The 25,224-nt window shown below is 44.8% G+C and overlaps 1 protein-coding gene across 1 annotated transcript in view; it reads left to right on the top strand.

Annotated features, from left to right (window-relative positions):
• The window catches only part of STAB2 (stabilin 2), a 164,590-nt gene that overhangs the window by 78,583 nt on the left and 60,783 nt on the right, over positions 1–25,224 (top strand). Inside the window, exons 23-34 of the mRNA XM_044226577.1 lie at positions 801–981; positions 3,361–3,454; positions 4,674–4,832; positions 7,762–7,857; positions 9,771–9,869; positions 11,546–11,593; positions 13,582–13,718; positions 14,149–14,263; positions 16,409–16,486; positions 18,981–19,079; positions 19,168–19,275; positions 22,570–22,701. Coding sequence (XP_044082512.1) covers positions 801–981; positions 3,361–3,454; positions 4,674–4,832; positions 7,762–7,857; positions 9,771–9,869; positions 11,546–11,593; positions 13,582–13,718; positions 14,149–14,263; positions 16,409–16,486; positions 18,981–19,079; positions 19,168–19,275; positions 22,570–22,701 — 1,346 coding nt within the window. The remainder of the gene's footprint in view (positions 1–800; positions 982–3,360; positions 3,455–4,673; positions 4,833–7,761; positions 7,858–9,770; positions 9,870–11,545; positions 11,594–13,581; positions 13,719–14,148; positions 14,264–16,408; positions 16,487–18,980; positions 19,080–19,167; positions 19,276–22,569; positions 22,702–25,224) is intronic.

The raw sequence follows: 25,224 nt of genomic DNA, 5'->3' as shown, positions 1-25,224 counted from the left end.
TCACCTCTCTGGGCCTCAGTTTGCTCATCTGGAAATGGGGATGATAAGAGTATCTACCCTCTGAGGCCGGTGACTGTTAATGAGATGGTACTCTTTTTTTTTTTTTAAGATTTTTATTTATTTATTGGACAGAGAGAGAGATCACAAGTAGGCAGAGAGGCAGGCAGAGAGAGAGGAGGAAGCAGGCTCCCTGCTGAGCAGAGGGCCCGATGTGGGGCTCGATCCCAGCACCCTGGGATCTTGACCTGAGCCGAAGGCAGAGGCCTAACCCACTGAGCCACCCAGGCACCCCGAGATGGTACTCTTAAAAGCTGGCCCAACGCCTAGAACAAGGGCCGTGTACAAATATGGCCATCAGGTAGCGCTGGTTGTAAGCTGCACACATGTAAGAGGCCATGCCAGCATGAGAAACTGCTTCTACTGATTCCAGAAAGGTGAGAAATTTCCAGATTGAGCTCTCCAACCATAAAGTAAATGAAGATTGAGTTCCTTGGCGTCTTTCTCACACACACACACACACACTCACCTACCTACATATACGCACAAAGTACTTCTGGGACCGAATTCTTCCCATCCTTGATGGGACAGTCAGGCTCACCATACGCTGTCTCAGGCCCATAGAGAGACACTTGAGAAGCTCAGATATTGCCTCCAGAGCCTCCCCCAGCTCAGCCCCAGGTTCTGCTCTGATGGGCACAAGAAGGGGGTGAGGGGAGGTGGTCTTTTCTCCTCCATGACCATGTGCCCCATTGCTATGCTTGTCTCCTGACCCCCAAATATCCCTCTTCCTTCTCTTCCAGAATGTCTATGCATCTCTGGAACATGCAACAACAGAATCGACAGTGATGGGGCCTGCCTGGACGGCACGTGCAGAGAAGGCTCTGCTGGGAGGTTCTGCCACAAGCAGACCTCCACCTGCGGGCCCTACATGCAGTTCTGTCACATCCATGCCACCTGTGAATACAGCAATGGGAAAGCAAGGTAAACCTGTAGGGTACCACCCTTAAGAGCCCACAGCCCCTGTGCCACCTATACATAGACCCAGCCCCTATCTCAACTCTTTGCAAACAAAGGCCTGTTTCCTCCAGCTGCCCGTGTGGCCTTTGTGGAGAAAACTTCAGACTGAGCTGGGTTCAAACTGCAGCACTCCGTGCTCTGAAATATACCAACTGTGTGACCTTGGGCAAGTTACTTAACCTCTCTGAGCTTCACTTTTCATCAGGACAATAAGGATGATGTTGCCTATGTAGCAGGGCAGTTGTGGAGGTTATAAAAACTGGATATAAAAGCACCCAGCAACAGGGTCAGCTGGGTGGCTAAGGTGGTTAAGTGGCCAACTCTTGATTTTGGTTCAGGTCATGACCTCAGAGTCTTGGGATGGAGCCTCAGCAGGGAGTCTGCCCGAGATTCCATCTCCTTCTCCCTGTCCCCTCATTCAAGATCTCCACCTCTCTCAAATAAATAAATAAACCTTAAAAAAATCACCCAGTACCAGAGCCAGCACATCATAGGTGTTCAGTCATGGAAACTATGATTATTATCATTATTCTTGTGAAGAAATGAAAATGTGTCCACAACTGTCCAACCCTTTAAAAAAAACCTTTACTTCCTAGAGCCATTAATAATAACTCCCCCATTCAAGGCATCTTATAGGAAATCGGGTCTTGTTCATTAGATCACCATTTGTTTCCCTAATTGTGTCTAATTACGCCCTGGGCTTGGAGATGGGGAAGATGGAATGTCAGAGGAAATTCTCCTCTCTGAGACCCTCTCTGGTTCTAAGGCAATAACCACCTCAAAAACATCCTGGGAAACACAGAGAATGTCTGATAATCTTGGCCTCATTTTTACAGCACTTTTCTTAATTTGTAATTTGCATAGTTACTTACTTCTCTGTTTATGACCTGTCTCCCCCACTAGACACTAGGGTACAGCCTACTAGGGTAGGCAGCTTGGGCCCAGAGACTGTCCTTTCTCTTCCATGGTAACACAACAGAAAGGCACCTGCCTCGGGAGTGAGGAGCTACATCCATGCATAAGGCAAAAATCACACGTTATCCAAACTGTCCTTAAAACCTCTGAAACCACTCACAAAAGACTATTGACACGGGCCTGTATATACTACATACTCCTAGACTGTTGGAACAGACTGATCCATCTTTTCATCTGGGGATAAGATAAAGCATTTTGTTCCTCATGGAGCCTTGATACATGAGAAATAATTCTATTTAAGTTCTTGTGAAGCACCTGTGACTGAATTTGAGGCAAACTGTGTGGGTTCTGGTGGAACCACAGGGGACACAGCACCTCTTACAAGAGTCTTAATAACTATTGGTGGGCCAGACAGATGAATGAATGGGATATTTGATATTTGATAGTTAAAATATCATGGCGGGATATTTTGAGACAAGCGTCTCAAAGGGTGAGGAGACAGTCAATTATGTGAGCTCATGGAATCAGGCACTTTGAGAGGGTGGGACTCCAAAAAAAGGAAGTCTGAGGGACCAGAGAAGGGGGTGTCTCACCTGACCAATTTTTTTTTTCATTTTTCATGTATCGTTTATGAATTGAATGCCAACATATCTATAGTCATTATATAGCTTTTTTTTTCCTACAAATCTAACCATGATTTTTCAATATTTTACAAACTGTCTCATAGAAGAGGGGCACCTGGGTGGCTCAGTTGGTTAAGTGTCTGACTCTTGGTTTCAGCTCAGGTCACCATCTCACGGTCATGAGATCGAACCCCACATCAGGCTCCACACTCAGTAGGGAGTCTCCTTGAGATTCTCTCTCTCTCTCCCTCTGCCCCTCCCCTCTGTGCTCTCTCTCAAATCAGTAAAAAAAAAAAAAACAAATAAACAAACAAAAAAAAACCCTGTCTCGTCGAAGAGTTGGTAGTTGTTCTCTGCAGAACCACAGATAATAACTAGAGGCAGAATCCCGCCCCATCAAAGCAGTGATGCTGCCAGACGTAGGGCCTTTCAAGGGGCAAGTACATACAGGCGTCCTGCTAAATGCTCCCCATGCTTTATCTCACTCCCTTAATCTTCACAGCTTCGTGAAGGAGGTTTTAGACTCATTTTCCAGATGAGGAAACAAAGTCTCCCAGAGGTTAATGGACTCAGCCAGGGTCACACGATGCTAAGAGGTGGGGCCTGGATTCCCTCTCGGTCGTGTCTGACTGCAGACCATCCCACCCCCAGTGCCTATGACCACCTTTACACTGGCTCTGCCCACAAGGGCAATGTGTCAAATGTCTGGCCAGGAACCATTCACCCCCTGGCTGTCTGGCCTTTTCCTGGGTGGTGGCTGCTTACATTTCTGGGGCTGATTTTGTGCACATGCTCTTCATTGCAGCTGTGTTTGCAAACCAGGATACAAAGGGGATGGAAGCCTCTGTTCAGAAATGGACCCTTGTGCAGAAATTACGAGGGGGGGCTGCAGCCGAAATGTGAGTGTTCCCCTTTATTTCCAGGCTACCTGGTTTCTTAGGAAATCCTGAGGGAAGGCCTGGAAAAAAAGTGATGTCTGAAGGCTTTTCATTGCACGAAGCACATTTGCCAGAACCTTGAGTTTTAAAGACGATGCCAGTGCCTTCTGTGAGCTTCCACTTCCTCAATCCACGTGTGCAGGGGATGTCCCAGAATCACAGGAGTTGGGGTCTTTGGGATCTTAAAAACACAGCCTGAGAATCAGATATTGGAGGTTATTAGTAATAATCCAGTGATTCAATGTTATAGCTGACAAGCAACGTGAATGTCTATGATCTCATTTCTTATTTCCCCACCCCAAGCCAATAATGTTCTTACCCCCATTGTACTGATAAAAAAAACTCAGGCTAGGGGACACTAAGTGACTTCCCCTAAGTTCTGTTATTGGGGAAAGCCCAGGCACATAGCCCAAACCCACAGCTGCTTTTGAATATCCCTCCTACCCCCGGGACCTCGTCACGTCCATTCCCTATGCACAGTTTGCTACCTGGTCTCCCCACTGCTTCACTGGCCCACCGGTGTGTTCATTGCCCATCCGTAGCCAGAGTGACGTGAAGCAGATCCGGTCATGTTTCTCCCATGCTGAAACCCCTTCAGGAGCTAGTGTGGCTTAAGGGTGAAATCAGATGGGAATGCCTTGCCCCACCCCACCAGATCCCCCTGGTGCTGGTCCCACCCTCTCCACAATGAACCTGGCACCTCCTTCCTCTCCCACTGTCCTTCAGCCTCCTGGGGCGCTCGGGCTGAGAGGCCTGGAGTTGCTACAGTGGTTAGGAGCTTGAACCTCAGCATTCTGGAGACGGGTTGCTGAAGTTTTGTGCTGTGTGACCTTAGGGAAGTTACTTACTCCTCTCAGCCTAGCCTCCTTATCTGTAAAGCAGAGAGTAACGGGACCTTCCTCAAGATCATGGGTTATACCAGTGAAACACTAAGAACAGTCCCCCAGCTCCATAAATGACAGCTATGTGCCTGGGGCTGGCCATTAGCTGGCCCACAGCAAGCAACACTGTTCTCTAAATTGTCTCCTGTGTTCGGTGGATCTCGGTGCGAAAGTGCATTTTAATCATTTCTATCGCACTCCATGCAAACATGCATTTCTAGGAGGTACCTTCTTTTTTTGCTTTTGGAGTCATGTGGCTGGACTGAGGTTTCAGAGATTTGCTGCTTTCCGCCCCACAGGCAGAGTGCATCAGAACCGGCATGGGGACCCACACATGCGTGTGCCAGCAGGGATGGACCGGGGACGGCAGAGACTGCTCAGAGATCAACCACTGCCTGCTGCCAGGTGCTGGCGGCTGCCACGCCAATGCAACCTGTTTGTACGTTGGCCCCGGGCAGGTAGGTGTGCCGAGGCAGAAAGCAAAGGGGAGCAGGACTCCTCAGGTGGCTTTTCCCAACTGGACATAGCAGTACTTTGTCTAGAACTTACTACAGCTTTTTAATCATTTGTAGTAGTGAGAATGGGTTGTCATAACTAACCCGTGACATAGGTACTATTTTTTTTTTCACCTTTTGACATTCTCTACTCATTTAGCCCATCCCCACCTCACCCCAGCCTCTGGCAACCACCAATCTGTGCTCTTTATCTATGTGTTTAATTTCAGGTTTTGGGGTTTAGGTTGGTTTTTTTAAGGTTCCCTATATAATTGAGATCATATGGTATTTGTCTTTCTTTGTTGCACTTAGCATAATGCCCTCCAGGTCCAGCTACGCTGTCGCAAATGGCAAGAGCTCATTCTTTTTCATGGCTGAGTAATATTCCATCGTGTGTGTGTGTGTGTGTGTGTGTGTGTGTGTGTGTGTGTGTGTATTGTGGATATGATATACATATCACCTCTTCTTTATCCATTCATCTATCCATGGACACCTGGTTTTTCTTCTGTATCTTGGCCATTGTAAATAATGCTGCAGGGAGCATGGGAGTGCAGATATCTTTTCAAATGTAGATAAATATTCATAAATGAAATTGCTTGAAGGTATGGTAGTTCTATTTTTAGAGATAGTTCTATTTTTAATTTTTTGAGGAATCACCATGCTGTTTTGCACAGTGGCTGCGCCAGTTTATGTTCTCACCAACAATGCATTTGAGTTTCTTCTTCTCCACTTCTTCGCCAGCACTTACTTCTTGTGTTGTTGATAATAGGCATCCTATGAGGTGTAAGAATTCATTCTGGTTTCGATTTGCATTTCCCTGGTGTCAAGTGATGTCAAGCATCTCTTCATGTATCTGTTGGCTATCTGTGTGTCTTCTTTGGAAAAATGTCCATTCAAATCTTCTGCTCACTTTTCAAAAGGGTTGTTTGTTGTTTTGTTATTACATTGCCTGTGTTCTTTGTATATTTTGGATATTAACTATTTCTTAGATATATAATTTGCAAATATTTTCTCCCATTCAGTAGGTTCCCTTTTCATTTTGTTGATGGGTTCTTTTGCTGTGCAGAAGCTTTTTAGTTAGATGTGGCCCTGTGTGTTTATTTTTGCTTTTCTTGCCACATAGATGATTAGCATTATTCCCATCTTACAGAAGACAAAACAGGCACAGAGAAGCTAAGTAATTTACTAAATCATGCTGTGAGATTCACACCCAGTCTGACTCCAGAGCCCCTGCTTAAGCGCCTGAGCACACTTTATAATTCTGTAGCACTCTACAGTCTGTGATCACTTTCACTTAACCTCTTGAAAGGGAGACTGAGGCAGAGAAAGCTGCTGCTCAGGAACCAGTCTGCACTGGGGAGGTGATGACGACTGTACCGTGACCGTGGCCGTGAAAAAGTCCTATTCATGAAAGAGCTTACTTACGGTCTTATGGCTCACCACGCATTTGGCAAACAAGTGTATTCGTTTTTTGCCTCACCTAAATTGCCAGATTGCGTTTGAGAAAGACAAAATATGTCCTGGTCTCTGTAATAGTTTGCTAAGGCTTCTGTAACAAAGTGTCACTAACTGGGTGGCATAAAACAACAAAAATGTATTGTCTAATGGTTCTGGAGGCAAGAGGTCCAAGATCAAGGTGTGGGCAGGCTTGGCTCCATCAAAGGGCTTGAGGAGGAATCTGTTCCATGCTGCTCTCCAAGCTCTGGGTGGTTTTCAGGCAGTTTCTGGCATTCCTCAACTTCACGCATCATCCTGGTTTCTGCCTTCATCATCACAGGGAGTTCTCCCTGTGTGCATGTCTGTGCCCCAATCCCCCATTTTCATGAGGACACTGCTCATATTGAATTGGGGACACACCCCATTCCAGTGTAACCACGTCTAAATTAATTACATAATAATAATAATCCTATTTCCAAGTAAGGTTACATTCTGAGGTTCTGGTGTCAAGATTTCAACATATGAATTGGAACTAGTCATTTCAACCCATAATACTATCTATCCCCCTCTCTCCGCTCTTTCTTTCTGTGGATAAAGGCATCCTAATATGGGAGATGGAGGAAGAGAAAGGTTTTTTTATAGTGCCATAAACGAAGTAAAATACACTGTCTCTAGGATTGCCCTAGAGTTACCAGTAGTTAACTGCCAGTAGTTACCAGTTGGCCTGAGAACTTTTAAATATTCCAAATAGGCAGAAATGCTAATTACTATGAATACGTATGTAAAAAGACAAACTATGTTTGGCTCAATATGTTAGGGTTGGGGGATACAGGGAGGTGCTACCTTGATACCAAGTGGAGAGTATTAAACACCCATGTTTATAGAGTCTTGCCCTGCCACATAAAGATGTATACAGGTGCTTCTGTACACATATACGTTCATCTCAGAAACAAACATTTACCAGTGCCTGGGTGGCTCAGTTGGTTAAGCTTCTGCCTTCAGCTCAGGTCATGACCCTGGGATCCGCCCTTCCCTGCTCATGCTCACTCACACTCCCTCTCTCTCTCTCCCGCTCTCAAATAAATAAATAAGATCTTTTTAAATAAAGACACACATCTTTACTTTATAAAACACACATAGCGAATCGATACATCGTTAAAGATAAAAATTCATAAATAGAAATGCTATTCCTTTCTTCCCACAACTTCCTGGGTTGTCTTGTCTCATGTACGGCACTTCTGGGATAATGAATTCAAAAAGAAATACCGGGGAACTCTCAGATGAAATGTAACACAGAATGAACAGATCAAGAGCTCTGGAATCTGAAGTACAACAAACAAAATACATCAACTCAGGGGGCCAAACAGCTATGACTTCCATGGCTCGTTTGCAGGCCACGTAACAAAGCATGAAAGGCCCTCATGTTCAATCGTCTCTTTTTTTCTTGGAATTGTAGAATGAGTGTGAGTGCAAGCAAGGGTTTCGAGGAAATGGGATTGATTGTGAAGCAGTCACTTCATGCTGGGAACAAACTGAGCAATGTCATCCACTGGTGAGTTACTTCATTTCCTTCATCCTTTAAAAAAAAAAAAAAAGTTACTTGAGAAAGAAAGAAGGCTAGTTAATTTCTTATCTAGAACCTACTAATGAACAAAATCTTTCCTCCTCCCAAAGAGAGTCCCCAGGCAGAATGGGAGTAGTTCTTACAAATGTTACTCCAGTCCAAAGCTTGGAAGAACAAACGTATGATTGCCAGATAAAAGACAGACTTCCCAGCTAAGTCAGAATGTCAAATAAATAACAATCCTTCAGCACGAGTATGTTCCAAAGATTACATGGGGCAAATTTATACTAAAAATTATCCAGACCCTCTCTGAAATTCATATTTAACTTGATATTTTTTATTTGCTTAGCCTGGAAATTCTTAATTGACTGGATGACTTGACTCCCATTTTGAATGTCAGAACCTAACAAATTATTGGTGAAAATGCCCACCCAACGGTAGCTTGTGCCTTGTGTCTACATTATGGAAGAGTGGGCAAAGATATTAGAGTTGATCATGTTCATGTTTTCAAAAGAACATCATTAAGCACCCAACTTCAGAACCAAGGAAGACAACCCTTAGTCAAGTCCTTCGGTACCAGTAACAGAAACCACACGAATCAACTTAAGCAAAAAAGGAATTTGCAGGGAGTCCTCCCAGGGTAGCTCCAAGGGCAGGAAATACAAGTTGACCTCCCAAGGATCCAGAATCAAGACCCAAAGACATCAAGATCAAGGCAGCCTTTTCCTCCAAACCTCTGAGACTATGTGATCGCTCATGTTGCTTTTCTCTGTGCACCTGCTTTCTCTTTGTCTCTCACTCTCTCCCAACTTTAAATGCTCCTTTTTTGTATCTTGGGGTACACAGCTCCCTTTTCTTAGATCAACATCACCCTCCACCCCCAGTGATGCCCACCAACTTATTGGCAATTTATGTCCCAATTCCAAATCATAGGAGAAAGGAGCTGGCCATCCAGGGGTTTAGGGATCCAAGGGTCCACATATGAGCCAGTCATTTATGGCCAGGGAATGTGGTGACATATTAGGAACATGGTTGCCGGAGCCCACTGCTATGTGGGGGAGGGTAGTTTTTAAAGAAAAATAGAGGAGATGCCCCACAGTATCCATTTCTCAAGAATCATGAGAGCACTTCATAAATCTGAAGGAGACCCAACACTTTTGCTTCATTTAAGGCCAATCAAGCCCTGATATTCTAATGGTGAGAAGGTACTGCAACTGTCTCTTCATTCCAAAGCATAGAAGAACCAACATAGAGTTTCCAGATAAAATAAGTATGGGACACCCAGTAAATTTACATTTCAGATTGACAGTGAATCCTTCTTCAGCATCAGCGGGCCCCCAAATGTTACATGGGACATGCTTGTACTAAAACTTACATGTTTATCTGAAATTCAAATTAACTGTGTGTCCTGTACTTTTTTTTTCAATTTATTTATTTTCAGAAAAACATTATTCATTATTTTTTCACCATACCCAGTGCTCCATGCAAGCCATGCCCTCTATAATACCCACCACCTGGTACCCCAACCTCCCACCCCCCCCCGCCACTTCAAACCCCTCAGATTGTTTTTCAGAGTCCATAGTCTCTCATGGTTCACCTCCCCTTCCAATTTACCCAAATTCCCTACTCCTCTCTAACGCCCCTTGTCCTGTACTTTTATATGCTAAATCTGTGAGGGATGAAAAGAAAGAATTTAATTGTGTTTAAGCAGGAGCTGCACCAAACATACAGACAGGAGATTTTCCTTGCAACAGGGCCACGTCTGTGGGTCCCTCCTAGCATCTTTCAACCCCAAAGTTGCAATTCTCACCTTTGATGGAGCCTGAGGGCTCAAGGAATGTAACTGGGAGCTAACTATTTATTAGGATGCCAAATGGTTTCTTTTATCTTTGTTTTACCAGGCAACCTGTCAGCTTACAGAAGAATCTGGCCTCTGGAGTTGTGTTTGCCAGGAGGGCTATGAAGGAGACGGCCATCTGTGCTACGGAAATGCAGCCGTGGTAAGTCATCCAAGATGAACTCGTGTGCAGAATAATAAAGACAAAACTCTTAAAAAAAAAAAAAAAAAAAAGCTCTTGGCTAGGATGCCTTTAAGTATTCTACCAGTCCTGTGCTCCAGAAGATCATACAGGAAGTAAGCTACTCACTCATTTTGCAAACTGCTTAGCCTCACAGCTCCCATTGCCAGCTTGGCTCCCTGTCCCAGGGACCCAGCCTCCTGGCTTTCTGCCATCAGCTCAGGTCCCATCTATACCGTCCTCCCCCTTGGAGCAGCCCCTTCTGGGGATTACTCACCCATCTCAGCTCTTGTACCTGCCAGTTTACTTGCTGACTGTGTGACAGGTATTTACTAATTCATCTGATAAACTCAACTACTTCAAAAAGGAATTGAGACAACTCTGAGATTTATTGCCTCAGTATAAATTTGTATATGATAACTATTGTCATTCTCATGGTGTTTAATAATTTTAAAATGCTTTCCCTTACATGAATGTTCATAATCCCAGCAGCCAGGCATCCTCATATTCATTTTCAGGTAAGACTTGAGTTCTCAGAGAGGTTAAGTGACTTACCCAAGATCACACAGGTAGTAGCAGATGGCAGATTCAGGAAATGAGCCCAGTCTTTTGGAACTCAAGGTCTAGTGCATTCTTTAGCACTCCTGCACGTATGACTGAGGTACTGGCGCTGTGGGAATCTTTTCAAGTCTTAACTTCCCCCAAACAAGTGTAAGTTGTGTGAGAGCAAAAGTCGTCTTTTCCCTTTTGTATGCCCTCCCTTCATTCCAATCTGGTGCCTATAGCCGCGGTTCAATATATATGTTCATGAGCATCGTCCACGGTGGAAAGTTGAGGGAGAAGAGTGGCTGAGATGTCCTGAGCATGTCCCGCATGCCAGCCTCCATTCTAAGCACTTTAAAACATTAACTTCTCCACATTTCACAGCCACCTATCAGTTAGAGCTTTTATTATCCCCATCTTACAGGCAAGAACGTCAAACCCAGAGAGACCAAGTAACTTGCCTAAGGCATTAGGCAATGGCCAGACCAGAATGAAAACCAAGGTGGTCTGGCTCCGCATTCCAAGCCACTACTCCATGTTGGCTCGAAAAGGGGGCTGTCATGGAGCTCTGTGACCCTCCCTAGGGTGGGGCATCATGCCCTGAAAAACTAAATTCTGGGGGCGCCTGGGTGGCTCAGTGGTTTAAGCCTCAGCCTTCAGCTCGGGTCATGATCTCAGGGTCCTAGGATTGAGCCCCACATCGGGCTCTCTGCTCAGCGGGGAGCCTGCTTCCCCCTCTCTCTCTGCCTGCCTCTCTGCCTACTTGTGATCTCTCTCTATCAAATAAATAAATAAAAATCTTTAAAAAAAAAAAACTAAACTAAATTCTGACTTGGAAGAGCTTCAGCTGGTGGTTCCATCTGAAGTTTCTGGAGTTACTTCTTTATCTTGAGTAGAGAGGGTAACGGAGCTCCTAAGCATGAAAGAACTGTGCAGCACAGGGAAATTCAACTAGCAGGCCGCCATTCCTATTGGTGCGGAAAATGAGCTGAGCCCCTCCCTGGGAAGGCTAAGTGCATGCTGTTCAGCGGTTCACTGTGATCATGCTCATTCACTGTTCCTTCTCTCGTGTTCTCTCTGATCTCTCCCTCCCTCCCCTGCATGACATGAATAAGGAATTGTCATTCCTCTCGACAGCAACTGTATTTAACCAGTGGATAAACGTGAGTACCTTCGTTGGAACTTTGGAAATGTATACGATTTTAGAAATTTGGAGTGCATGTAACAGAAAACTGAAAACTCAGCTGATAGGAAGGAGGGAAGGCAATTGTGTAGAGCAGTGGTCCTCCACCCTGACCACAAATTAGAATCACATGGAATGCCCTGTTTAAATAGCCATGCCTCCGCTCCCGCCACAGACACCCTGGCTTGACTGATCAGAGGGGCACCCTGGTCATCAGGGCATTTTCAAAGCTCCCCAGGTTGGGTTGCCAGGGTAGTTCAGTGGGTTAAGCCTCTGCCTTTGGCTCAGGTCACGATCTCAAAGTCATGGGATTGAGTCCCACATCGGGCTCCCTGCAGGGAGCCTACTTCCCCCTTTTCTCGGGCTACTTGTGATCTCTCTCTCAAATAAATAAATAAATAATATCTTTAAAATCTTCCCAGGTGATTCTAACATGCAAGCAGGGCTAAGAAGTTCTGATCTGGGTTAAGTTAGAGGGGTCAACTTTTCAGCCAATTCAAATATACATGTATCACATCAAGGAGTCTTTTTTAAAAAGCATAACAAATAGCATGGAGGACAAGGGGAGTTAGGGAAATTGGAAGGGGAGGTGAACAATGAGAGACTATGGACTCTGAAAAACAATCTGAGAGGTTTGAAGGGGTGCGGGGTGGGGGGTTGGGGGAACCAGGTGGTGGGTATTAGAGAGGGCACAGATTGCATGGAGCACTGGGTGTGGTGCAAAAGCAATCAATACTGTTATGCTGAAAATATAAAAAAAAATAAAAATAATAAATAAAAAGTCAAAATAATTAATTACTGCCATTCACCGAGTTGGATTTGGGGTTTATAGTTGTAATCTGACATAATACATGGGCGTTCAGCTCTTCGCCCAACATGCTCTGAGGAATTTCTTCTCTTTCCCTGGAAAGTTCTATGATGAAGAATCCAATCCCCACTATACCCAGTTGTGGGCGTCTCTGTCATCTTTGCATGAGTGGGCCAAAGTGCCATCATGACCACTGGTATATCCCCTCTGAGAAGACTCATGTCAAGATATGGTCTTGGTGCCTAGTCAGCACCAATCTGGGACAGCTCCTGATTGCTTCTGTGTGGAGCCTCTCCGCCCCCGTCACGTGAAAGAACGGGGACTCAGAGTCCGGCTGCACATGCTGACTTCCATATAGGCCAAGCCCACATGCATAAGCTTGCCCAGTGGCATGGTGGACCCAACTCATCCCAACGCACGAGAGCATATCTTCCCCAAACTCACCTTCAGTGCTCTCACACTGGTACCCTGAAATCAGCCATGGTGGGAGGATATACACCACAGAAATCAGGGGATGTTACAAACCAGGGCTTTTTGCTTGTTTTTCTTGGGATCAGTTGTTAAACATAAGTGCACTGCTTCAACCCAGAACTAGCTCCAGGTCTGATTTCAGGCCTCCAGTCTGTCCCCTACGCTGAAACGTTTCCTATAATCGTCCCACCATCCTTATTACTAGGGCCTCCAAGAGTTCTTTTTTTTTTTTTTTTTAAGATTTTTTTTTATTTATTTCTCAGAGGGAGAGAGAGAGGGAGAGAGGGAGAGCAACAAGCAGGCAGAGTGGCAGGCAGAGGCAGAGAGAGAAGCAAGCTCCCTGCTGAGGAAGGAGCCCGATGCAGGACTTGATCCCAGGATTCCAAGGGCTCTTAAGGCTCACACACCCACACACGGGATCATCAAGACTATTCTCTGGCTCTTTGTTTAGAGACCAGGAAAGTTTGCCTTTTGACAAAGCTCACACGTTTAAATAAAAAGAATGTGTCTCAGAGAATATGAGGCACCAGCCAGTGGGTGGGATGGATTTGGGACAGGGGCCCCTAGGACCTTTCCAGTGTCCCTGAAATTACTTCCCTGGGAAGTCTTCATCTCTGCCAAGCATTCAGTCCACTCTGTCTGTCCTCTAACGTGAGCCAGGCCAACTTTATTTCCCTCCTGTGATTCAGAATGCTTCTCTACAACCCATGCTGTCAGCTGCCTCAAACCTCACTGTCCTCGTGCCTTCCCAGCAAGCTATTGAGGACATGGATCAAGATGAAAAAATCTTTTGGTTGTCCAAGAGCAATATTCCAGTCCTAATAAAGTAGGTATTATGTATTTTATTCTTCATGATATCTTACCGGCATCCATGCAAAGTTCAGTAGAGGGAAGCCACATGGTCCTTGAAAACCACAGAAACCAGCATGTTCTAGAACACTCCTCACCTCCTTCCCCCAGGATGGTAACAGTTAACATTATGGACAGCCAACTCTGTGCTAACTACCTCACTTATAATTCAGTTCATCTCTCAACAACCCTAGGAGAGAGGCATTAAAATTATACCTATTATACAGATGTATAAACTGAGGTATGGGGTGATTCCATAACTAACCCAGGGCTCCATGGCTGATAACATCAGGGGAAGAGTTTGAATCTGGCCATCTGGCTCCAGAACTTATTTTCTTAACTATTCAATGATACTCCTTCATGCATTGATATTTCACGATAGCCCTTCTGGACTGTTGTTGTTTTAGGTACCATATGCTGCTGGGCACATACAGAGTGGCAGATCTGCAGGCTCTGTCATCTTCAGACATTCTGGCAACGTCTCTGCCTGGCAACTTCCTTCACTTGGCGAAGGCAGATGGGGTAAGAGAGTTCTGTAACCTGTCTGCTAAGTGGAAACCTGTCATCTATGTTTGTGCTGCCTGCTTTGAAGGTCTGTGTTATGAAAATCTCCAAACATGAGCAAAAATAGCCCAAGAATAGAACGTCCATGGGGGCATCACCCAACCTCAACAACTGTCAACATATGTTGATACACACACACGCGCGCGCGCACGCACACACTCACACGTTACCCTGTAGTAGTGATGCTCTAAAATGTGACTCTCCACCTACAGCTTGCCACAAGGCTCTTCTTGACAGACCACAGACTGATCCAGGCAAACCTTTCCATGATTCTGGGTAAAGGTTTCCCAGTTTCACAACTGTGGCTATTCATACGTGATAAACTAAAAGCTGTTACCAGTAACCAACTCATTGAGTGACTACAGGTAACAAAAATTTGATGTCAGGTTAGAGTCAGTCAACCAACATTTACTGAGTACCTATGAGACACCAGGGGCTCAGTGCTCATGTCAGAGCAACACACAAGGAAGAGCCACCACCCCATGGAGGCTCAGCCTCTGGAACTTACCACCATGTGTCCGGACTTGGAGTTAGCCTTGCGTCAGGAAGTTTGGCTGCCTTGAGGCGTATGCCAGTGTCTATGCCACAGCTCTGGCTATGAATTGCACAAGGTGAAAATGAAGATTTTACTGGGAAGTGAGAAGTGCTGCATCAGTGGACCATGAACCACCATCTAAAATGTTCTGGGATTAACTGCTCTAAAACATTTTTACCTTCCTACTCATCAGTGACAGAGATGATGTCAGAGAAGATGACAGAGTGCTGTGAAAAGGGTCTATGGCTAGCATTGCTGAAATGTATGTGCATCATCAGATCATTCTTTGTTGAAAGCAGGAAAGAGTTGCATACAGTTCCATGGATTCTTGGCATATTATTGTTCTAATTCTAGTACATTACATACCTGTATCAGACAATGGGGTTGTGCTCCATCGGTGTTTTAAATCATTGTTTCTCCTAACAAGCATGAGCTGAGCACCTACCCTGGGCAGGCTTATCCTGGGTTCTCTGCATTCAGAGACAAATCAATGGGACCCTTGACCTGGAGGAGTTAACCACCAAAGACACATTTTAATGAGTTCCTGGGTCTGATACAAATGTCTCCCTTTAACCAAAAGAGATGTGCAAGGCAGCCAGGAGTGTTTTCTCCAGGGCCTTCACTGAGTGACTTGGTGGCTGTCAGGGTGAGACAAGTCCCCTTCTGCACTTAGGTTCCCAAGAGGGATTTCAAATAAAGGGTAAGGGTGGGGGAAGAAAGGAAAGTAGAAAGAGTGGAGCCCAGCTGTGCTGCAGCTGGTTGGTGGCTGGGTGAGTGTGTAGGTTGGGTAATAAATATTCTTGAAAAGTAACTGAGTTCATTTGGATCAAGAAAGTCAGGGGCTGTCCGTATGAGTTTGCTAAGGCTGTTATTCAGCATACCACAAAGGGACTGGTTCGAACAGCAGAACATTTTGTTTCACGGTTCTAAAGACCAAAGGTCAAGATCAAGAGGTGAACAAGTTTGGCTCCTGAGGGCTATTGGAAGGGGCCATTCCAGCCTCTCTCCTTGGCTTGTCCATGGCCCTCTTCACACTCACACAGCATTCTCCCCGGATCATGGTCTGTGTCCAATTTCCTCTTCTTAGAAGAACACCAGCCATGCTGGAGCAGGACTGACTGCAATGATCTCAATGTAATGAGATTACCTCTGTAAACACCCTATTTCCAAATAAGGTCCCATTCTGAAGTACTGGGGGTTAGGAACCCAACATACGAATACTGAGGACACAGTGCAACCCACAACACCATCTACAGGGTTTTTCAGACTACAGAATCGCTTTGGTGAGCCTCAACCAGCATTTTTTGAATGAAGTAGAAAATAACAGAATTGGTATTCAGGGGCCTCCCCAAAAGTAGAGGAAAGTATCGTTCCATTTTAAGTGTGTGTGTGTGAGAGAGAGAGAGATGCCTGGTGTGTCACAATTTAAAGATATTTCTAACTTCAGGTCATAGTAAAAAATTTAAAAGTCACTACTGCTTGAGAAGTCCAAAACCCAGAAATAGTTTCAATCCCTAAATTTCCTACCCTATGGAGACTCACCTTCCCACTGTGCTTTGCATTTACAGACTGTCATGATTGAAGGAGCATCTGTCATTGACGGTGACAACGCAGCCACAAACGGTGTGATACACATCATCAACAAGGTACACGCTTGCCACCTGCCATGCGGACAGCATCTCCTCTGACTTCACTTATTACTTCTGCACAGGATGATTGGTAGGGGATGTGGGGGTGGAAGTACGTTCCTCTAGTGGAAAAGTATCCTGTGTTGTGCTCCATGACATTAATGTTCAAACTGCTTAGAGGTTCTCTTCATCCAGTCAGACTCTGTTCTTACTTATTCAGCCTATATTTGGCAATGGCCCCTTCATCAAGTGTGACCAAATATGTTATATTTTTTATTTATGTGAATATTTTAATCAAGAACTAGAGGACAGTCAAGTGGTTATGCATTATTTTTCCTCTTCCCTTTCTCCATGATTTCACCCTAAAAAGATAGGGTAAGGAAGCCCTAGAAAAATATGGAAAAAAGTAGATAAAGTATTTTGAAATTTTCATTTTCTTCTAAGACACAATGCAACAGTATTCAAAGGTACAAAATAAAACAAAAAGTATAGCGGGAAACACAGTTTTAAGCTATCCTGTAATTTTCTGTTACTATATTAGGATTTTCATTGAAAATTAGTTAGATTTGGAAGGGGAGGTGAACCATGAGAGACTATGGACTCTGAAAAACAGTCTGAGGGGTTTGAAGTGGCGGGGGGGTGGGAGGTTGGGGTACCAGGTGGTGGGTATTATAGAGGGCACAGCTTGCATGGAGCACTGGGTGTGGTGAAAAAATAATGAATACTGCTTTTCTGAAAATAAATAAATTGGGGGAAAAAAATTTAAAAAAAAAAAAAAAAAAACTAATGATGTGGGGCACCTGGGTGGCTCAGTGGGTTAAACTTCTGCCTTCAGCTCAGGTCATGATCCCAGGGTTCTGGGATCAAGCCCCGCATCGGGCTCTCTGCTTGGCGGGGAGCCTGCTTCCCTCCACCTTTCTCTCTGACTGCCTCTCTGCCTGCTTGTGATCTCTGTCAAATAAATAAAATAAAATATTAAAAAAAAATAAATAAATAAAAATAAAAAATAAAAAAAAAAAAAAAAGAAAATTAGTTAGAATTTAAGGTATATTGGGAAGTTTCAAAAGGTGGAAGATTGGAAAAGACAATTAACTAATAGCATTTTAACTAAAATTATCCTCACTTGGCACTTCTATACTCACTTTTGATTTTAATTTACAGAAAAAGGTCAACTATTTCTGTGCAGGAAAGAAGCTATTTGTAAGATGCCTGGGTGCATTATTTTGCAAAAACCTTGCAATTCCCTTGTATTACCAAGAAACATTAAGAAAAACAACATTTTTGAGCAACTGATCACTTTTAGGGAACTATGCTCAGTTTATGACTTCTTATGATGCAAATGAACATTACTTATCAAGGGTATTTTTCTTCTCCATCCTGGCTTTCCTACTAAAAACCTTTTTAAAAAAACATGAAATTACCTCTCGTTATTTACATTTCTGATGGCCATACCTTATTAGTACAACGGCCCCTGAACCCATCTCCTGTCCTGATTGATATTATCATGAGGTCAATCATGTCTCAGCTCCTCCCTGAAGCCTTTCTAATCCTGCCACCCATATCATCAAGGATGGCATACAGAATCTGGGGACCCACTGATAGCAAGCTATGTGAACTTGGGCAAGGGACATAACCTCTCTGAGCCTCATCTTTCTTCCCCAGGAAGAACAAAACAACACCTTCTCTCTCTCGATGCCTACTGCCTAGCAGACCTTCCCTCAATAAATGTTGGTTTTACTCCTTTCTCCCCTCTCCATAATTCCATGGGATTTAGGGGTATAGAACTCATTTGGTACACTGTGCCCTCTTGTACTGATAGTTCTTCCTCACGGTATAGTCCCAGACCCCCAAGTGATGGCATGTCCTGGGGATGGGGGAGCTGTGTCTCTTTGTCCCTCATCAGCACCAGCCTCTACCCTTGTACGTGGTAATAACTGGAATGACTGACAGCGCAGTAACAGGCCTTGTACAATATATCATGTCCCATTATCTCCTGTGATTTTTACTGCAACCGCAAGAGAGTAAATGCAACTGTCCTCAATTCACAAGGGAGACAACAAGTAAGGCTCCTCAGGGTTAAGTAACTGGACTGAGGAAGAAGTGATGTGACCACAAAAGAATCCTGGATGCCTGTCATCTTGTTCAAGTTCTCTGGTTAGCCTCTGGGTTGCACTGGCTCCCTAAGGACCTCCTCCACCTGCCCTTGGACACCGTGGGCACCTTTGCCAAGGCCACCATGAACACGTGTGCAGGGCATTATCTGCATATCAGCGCCTGGCCTCAGGGTGGCATGAGGCTCACCCCCAGCCCACTTGACTCCCAGACTGTGCACCCTCATTGGGTGTTGCCAACCATCAGAGAAAAAGGTGTCCTTCGTTAAATTTGCAGAAGTGCTTTGTGGACTAGCAGGGGTCCTTATCATTGCATCTTGTCGGTGACATGACCCTACCTACCAGAAAGTAGCAAGCCCTATGGACACATGCTAACAGATTCCGGGGGCTTCCTTTCCCAGGTTTTGATTCCCCAAAGAAGCCTAACAGTCTCCTTGCCAAACCTGCTCACCCGGCTGGACCAGATGCCCAACTATTCCATCTTCCGGGGCTACATCATTGTAAGTACCACGTTCTCTGCACAGCCCGCTCACTCGGGGTACCTGCGCAGGGAAATCTCTCACACCTTCTTGTCTCTCGCCATCACAGCAATATAACCTGGCCAGTGCGATCGAGGCAGCCAGCGCTTACACTGTGTTTGCTCCAAACAATGACGCCATTGAGAATTACATCCGGGAGAAAAAGGTCACAACTCTAGTAAGTACTGGGAATGATAACCAGGACAATTATTTTCTGAACATTCAAAGTCAACATTTTTCAATCCATTAATCATGGACCATTCCACTCTCTCATCAAAACTTACTTGTCCATGTCCAGATACTTAAGGCAAATTTCCACCCGTGTGTCTCATTCACACTCCTGGAAGTTCACACTCGGGCCTCAACACAAGGATACAGGCGTCTCGGGAATCTGGAAGGATCCTCCTGGTCTCCCGCCACTTCCCCACCTTGGCCTCCCTGGTCCCAGGCAGCTGAGATGTCAGAGGCAGGGATAAGGAGGAAGTGGGTCATCTCTGTCTTCCTCCTCCTCTTCTCCCCACCTCCATCCTCCCTGATTCCTAACGTCTGGGGCTAGACAGTCCAAATCTGTCAAAAGATTTTATCAAAGAATGTCAGGCTCCAGTCTTGCCACTCTGCCTGAAAAGCCTTGGGTGGATCCCCATTTCTTACAAGACGGGCTTCAGACCACCTGCCCAGGTACCTGAGGCCTCTGTCAACTGCCACCATTCATCTTTCATTCAGTGGTTGCTCCAGAATTTTCACTTAGGAGCCAGAGTTGCCCCGCCCCCAACCCCCCCATGATGGGAGGACATGTTTGAAGCTATATTTGTACAGAAAGCACACTGTATTCCCTTATATCTTCAGATAAGGTGGCTGAGACAGAGACCCTAGAGAAATATGGATGGACACCTGAAGTTCCTCTAAGCTGTCCTCGGGCCCACCTATTCTCTGCAGAATCGCCCTGGTCTAACCAGAGTGACAGTCTCAGAGACCCCAAACAAGCCAAAGGCGTGGTTGGTACCTTTGTTCATATCTACCCATACACGCAAACACACATGCACACATGTGCACACACAAACGCTGCCCCCCTCAATCAGGAAGCCTCCCCTTCGGCCTTCACCTCCAGAATCACCCTCACCCATTCCTCAAGTCCAGTCTGACCTCCTCGGGAAAACTGGCTCACCGCCTGAGCCAACTGAAAATCTCTCCTGCTTCTGAGTTCAGACCATTTGCTCGCCCTTCAGCATCTATATGGTGTGATGAGTTGTCCTTTCAAGCAATAGGGTCTTAGCTCCCCAAGGAGCTTGCAAAGTCCTTGAGGGCAGGGATGGAATCCTACACTTTTGTGACCGACATGATGAACAAGCAGGGTTCTTGGGAGGGGTCAGAAATCACCTTCATCTTCCCTGCTCCAGTTCCTGTGAACCTATTCAGTGGGAAATGTTCTTTTCCTGCTTTGGCAGGAAACGTCAGGCAATCCCATGACCTTTCTGTTTCCCCCAAGAGTCCTAAGATCATTTGAAATCACAAACAGAGTCTCCATTAAGTTAAGAAAAAAAAATTCCAGCCCCTGTAATAATCAATACCTTGAACTGGATTTTTAAATCACATCTTCTCTCATGGTTCCCTGCTGGGGCTTTGTCCAGGCAGGAAGCTGGAGGAGGGGGCTTGTTGTTCCATCAACCAGGATCCATCAGGAGACTGAAACCATACCAGAGGGAGGTTAATATCATGAATTGGTTATTGGGTACAAAGCTGTGTAAGTATAACTGAAAGGTTAAAAGGAGAGAGAGAGAAAAATCACAGAGGTAGCGACTGCAGGAAGCATCTAGACCCCAAAGACTAGGAGAACAAATGAAAGAGGTTAGAAGCACCAAAACTTAGAAATACAGAGGAAGAGCCCCCAGAGCTGTAGCTCAGACCTCAGTGGAGGGGATGCCGGTCATCTGGTGTCTCTGACCCTGGAGGACAGTCCCTGGGGGTTCCAAGACCCAGACTCTAGCAGAAGGTGTTGCCCAGCAGGTGCTGATGTCTGAGAAACTGCCCTCCAGATTCAGCTACCACTTCTGGGGTGCAGAGTGGGGCTGGGGTGATGCCCACAGGAACAGGAAGCAAACAGGATGAGGAAATTCCTTCTCCTTCCTTCTGCTCTAATAGGCCTCACAGTCTCTTTCTAGTGCTTTCCAGCGGGAGAGCCTTACAGGAGCCCTGTGAAAGGATCACAAAGCAGAATGTGGAGGGTGGGTTTGGAGCTGAAAGACAATCGACTTAAGTAACCTCCTGTTCCCTTCCCTGAGCTCATTAAATTCAGTGTGGATTTGTATTGGGTCTGAAGTTGAAGGCCAGAAAGTGTTGGTGGTCAAGGGGAGACCTTAAAAGGGTGGGAAGGTTCTTAATTTAACTGTCACTGTCTTGAGATGGCATTGCTCTTCCTAGGCCGGGCCAGTGTTTCAAAACACTCATTCACGCTGTCTCTCTCTCTCTCTCTGTCTCATTCTCTCTCTCTCTCTCTCTCTCTCTCTCTCTCTCTTTCTCTCTCCCTTCTTCTCTCTTTCCTTTTTTCTGTGAATCCATAAAATATTTATTAAGTGTGGAGAGAGAAAATTCTCCAAAGATTATGTTGATTAATGTCTTATAGGGACCTTTCCCTCTCTTTCTCTATCTCCTCCCTCCCTCCCTCCTCCTTCCCTCCCTCTCTCCTCCTTCCCCCCTCCTTCTGATGCTCTGGTGGTTCTTTGGAAACCCCAACCATAATTGGTGGTCTCTGACTGTTGTCCCCTTGACCTGCGTGCATGCACCCTAGTCCTGTAGTCATTGATCTCCTTGTTGGACCCTAAGCATCCAGAACCCACCTCCAGCCTTTCCCCTGGGGAAGATTGTCAGCCCCCTAGGTCACCATCTAAGATAGGACCTAAGGACCCAGTTCTCTCTGACCCTACCACACCTCTGGCCCACAGGACACATGTCCTCTCTTGTCCTAAGCCAGCACTGGGAGTCATGGGCCTGTCCCAATGCTGGGACACCTCTCAGCCCTCCACAGTGGATCAACCTGCCAGCCATCCGTGGCGTGAGATTGCTCGGGTCTGAGTACAACCCCAGTCCCACAGGCCACCATATCTGCAGGGGACACAGATCACATTCTTCAGAACATCCCATCGAGTCTCCTTTCATGGCCCTTGGGGTGAAAGGCAGGCTGGGGACTCTCTCTTCAAAGAAATCATCTTTAAAATCCTCCCTCGAGCTTCATGGCTTCAGTCCAGGTTTTAAGGTGACAACAGGAGTTCTGGACCATCCCATGTGGAAGACCGTCACGTGCAAGGTGATGTGTCTCAGCTTTAGTATTTCATACCTACTGCCTTGGTCACACCTTGCCATTCAACAAGCTATTGCTCTAGTAATTCTCATAGGGCCGGGCATGCTGGGGCAGCCCACTAAGTGACTGGGGACTGTCTGACCTACGGGTTGACTTTCAGCCCTACTTGTTTTGCAGGAGGAAGACATAATCAGGTATCACGTGATCTTGGAGGAGAAACTCCTGAAAAATGACCTGCACCAAGGCATGCATCGGGAGACCATGCGGGGCTCTTCCTACCTCCTTGGCTTCTTTCTCCACGATGACCAGGTGCAACCCTTTTACTTAAAACCCAGGAGTGAGTGTCTTAGCTCCTATCATCCGTCATCACTTCCATGTTGGAATAATCTCACCAGTACCTCCTAAGCCTTATCCACAAAAGACAGTTGCCTGTCTTTCACCATAAAGAGCAAAGAGACTGCCCAGTTCCCCATTCACCCTTCCTGTCACCAGCCTTTGCATAATCATTGTGGGCTTTACTAATCATGGTATTTGAATTCCAACAGTCACAAGTACCCTCTGACCCTGATTCCTAACAAACCCAACAGACAGTCCCCAAGCAGTCTCTAAGATAGAAGACCTGACAGCAAAACCCAACACCCAGGATGTGGCACTGACTCCATGGGGCCAAGTGACACGTGGAATCGAGCAGCCGAATGAATAATGTCACAATTCCTTGATCGTACACATCCTGGTCCCAGGACCGGCTGAACCCCATACCAGGAGTCCAGTATTTATCTCACAACAACCACTAAGTATTTCAGTGTTCAGAAATCATGAAAAAGAATTGATGAAACTAAATAAGTTAAGTATTTCAATTGTAGGAAAAAAAAAGTATTTCAATTGTAATTCTAATGACATTTCAAACATCAAGGAAGAAGATTGGTTATGAAAATTGAACAGGAAACTCAGTATAACTTTAGGGTAATTTCTCATAAGAAAAAGTAATAAAAACAGATTATTGTTTAAGATAAATGAGGCATGATATTAAGAGGAAGAAAGTTTAATCATGGACTTTTTTAGCATTAATAGTATTTGGTCCTTTTAAAAAGTGCAATGTTAAAACAATGTTCTCAGTAGTATCATCACTGAATCACACGTGAAATTTTGTGGACATTTTGTTTCAACATGCTTGGGTCAAAAAAGAACCTAACTCCTCATTACTTCCAAATATCTTTTTCTGACTCCTGCAAATAATCCCAGCTGTTATGGAATAACTTCAAGGAGATCCTTTTAAATATATTTTCTTATATTTCCTAGTAAGGCAACTTTTTATATGTAAAGAACTTAGAATTTTTTTGTTCTTATCTGATCTTTTCTTACTTCATCACATAGAGATGAATTTTCTATTGCAGTTAGTTGAATCCATTTCAACTCTGTCATGGTTATTTTCCATTTGTTTGGAAATTCTTTGATCTAGAGAAATTTTACATGAGAGGCTTTAACTTACAATAAACAAATAGTTCTATCTCACAGTAGAGGTTTTGCTTTTATTGGTAACTCATTTACTTTCTCTTAGGACAATGGAGTTGTAGGAAAAATCTCTCTAAACCAGAAAATTTGTGTTCAAGTAAAAATTGTAATGCAGCCCATAATTCTCTAAGGACATCTCACAGCAAAGATGATTCAGACATTTTGAAGGCCAAATCAACAGTATGATAGCATCAGAAGTTCTGTCATTTTGATATTTTTTAAATAGTTCAGTTTCTCAGAATTCTGGAAGTTCATGCTTCAACCACCATTTGACAGCACTTGTAAGGTTCCTTGCTAATTTTCCAAATCTACACAAACGCTCGAAGACCTCTGTGGAGCTCGGCCATGATTTATCTCAACACCCAATGGAAATTCACCCGACTCCAAGTAAATCATAAGGGGCTTTAACATTCCACAAGAGTTCAAATTCAGCACCTGAAAGAGTCATTTTAATATTGCTGCTGTGGGGAGTTTTGGGATGTTCTTAATCATTTTTAAACCCTTATTGGATATAAACTTAACATTTTCTTAGTACAATAAAGACTCCCCCTTCTTCCAACTCACACCTACTCAAACACACACACACACACACACACACACACTCCAATTCTTAAAAGAACCCTTTTCCCCAATTATATTAGTTATATTAATGAACGAATAGATGGACTCACTTGTTTTGCATTACTCAATCATTAAGCTACCCTCCTTCTTTTAAAAAAATCAAAACAAAACATGTTGCACTCAAAGTTGAAGTTGAATTAGCAGCATATAATGCAGAACGTCTGAGCACTTGCCACACACTGGGAAATGAGAGTTATCTGGTGGAACACTTTTCACAAACAAAAACACTTCAAAAAATGCTTATTATTTTTATTCTTAAATACCTGTCACTTGGCCTTTCTAAGGGTTGCTCACAAGCTAACCATAGACATGTACGGAAAGGCCAATGAGTTTCATTCTCCATGCCTTGGTTTTGGAAGGCATTCAGACCTCCAGGACCACCAGTCCACAGCATAGGGGAGCACGCCCAGGAAGCGATTTTGCCAGTGGGACTCACATAACAATCATGATTCAGAATTCTTCAAACAGCCATAAACAACTACTCGGAGGGGTGGAGAGAAACCTTAGAGATGATCTAGAACAGCCTCTTCCTTTTCCAAAAAAAGGAAATTGAGATTCAGAGAGAAAAAGCAACTGGCCCAAGGTCACACAACCAGATGGTACCAGATGCAGGACTGTTACTTAGACTCTCTTTCCCATGAGAGATCCTTCCTCTACAAAGTGCTACCTTCCAGGTGAATACTGGAGTATCTCCAAGAC

This window comes from Neovison vison, chromosome 12 (genome assembly GCF_020171115.1).
Source record: "Neovison vison isolate M4711 chromosome 12, ASM_NN_V1, whole genome shotgun sequence".
NCBI lineage: Eukaryota > Metazoa > Chordata > Mammalia > Carnivora > Mustelidae > Neogale > Neogale vison.
This window is presented reverse-complemented; position numbering and strand designations above follow the sequence as displayed.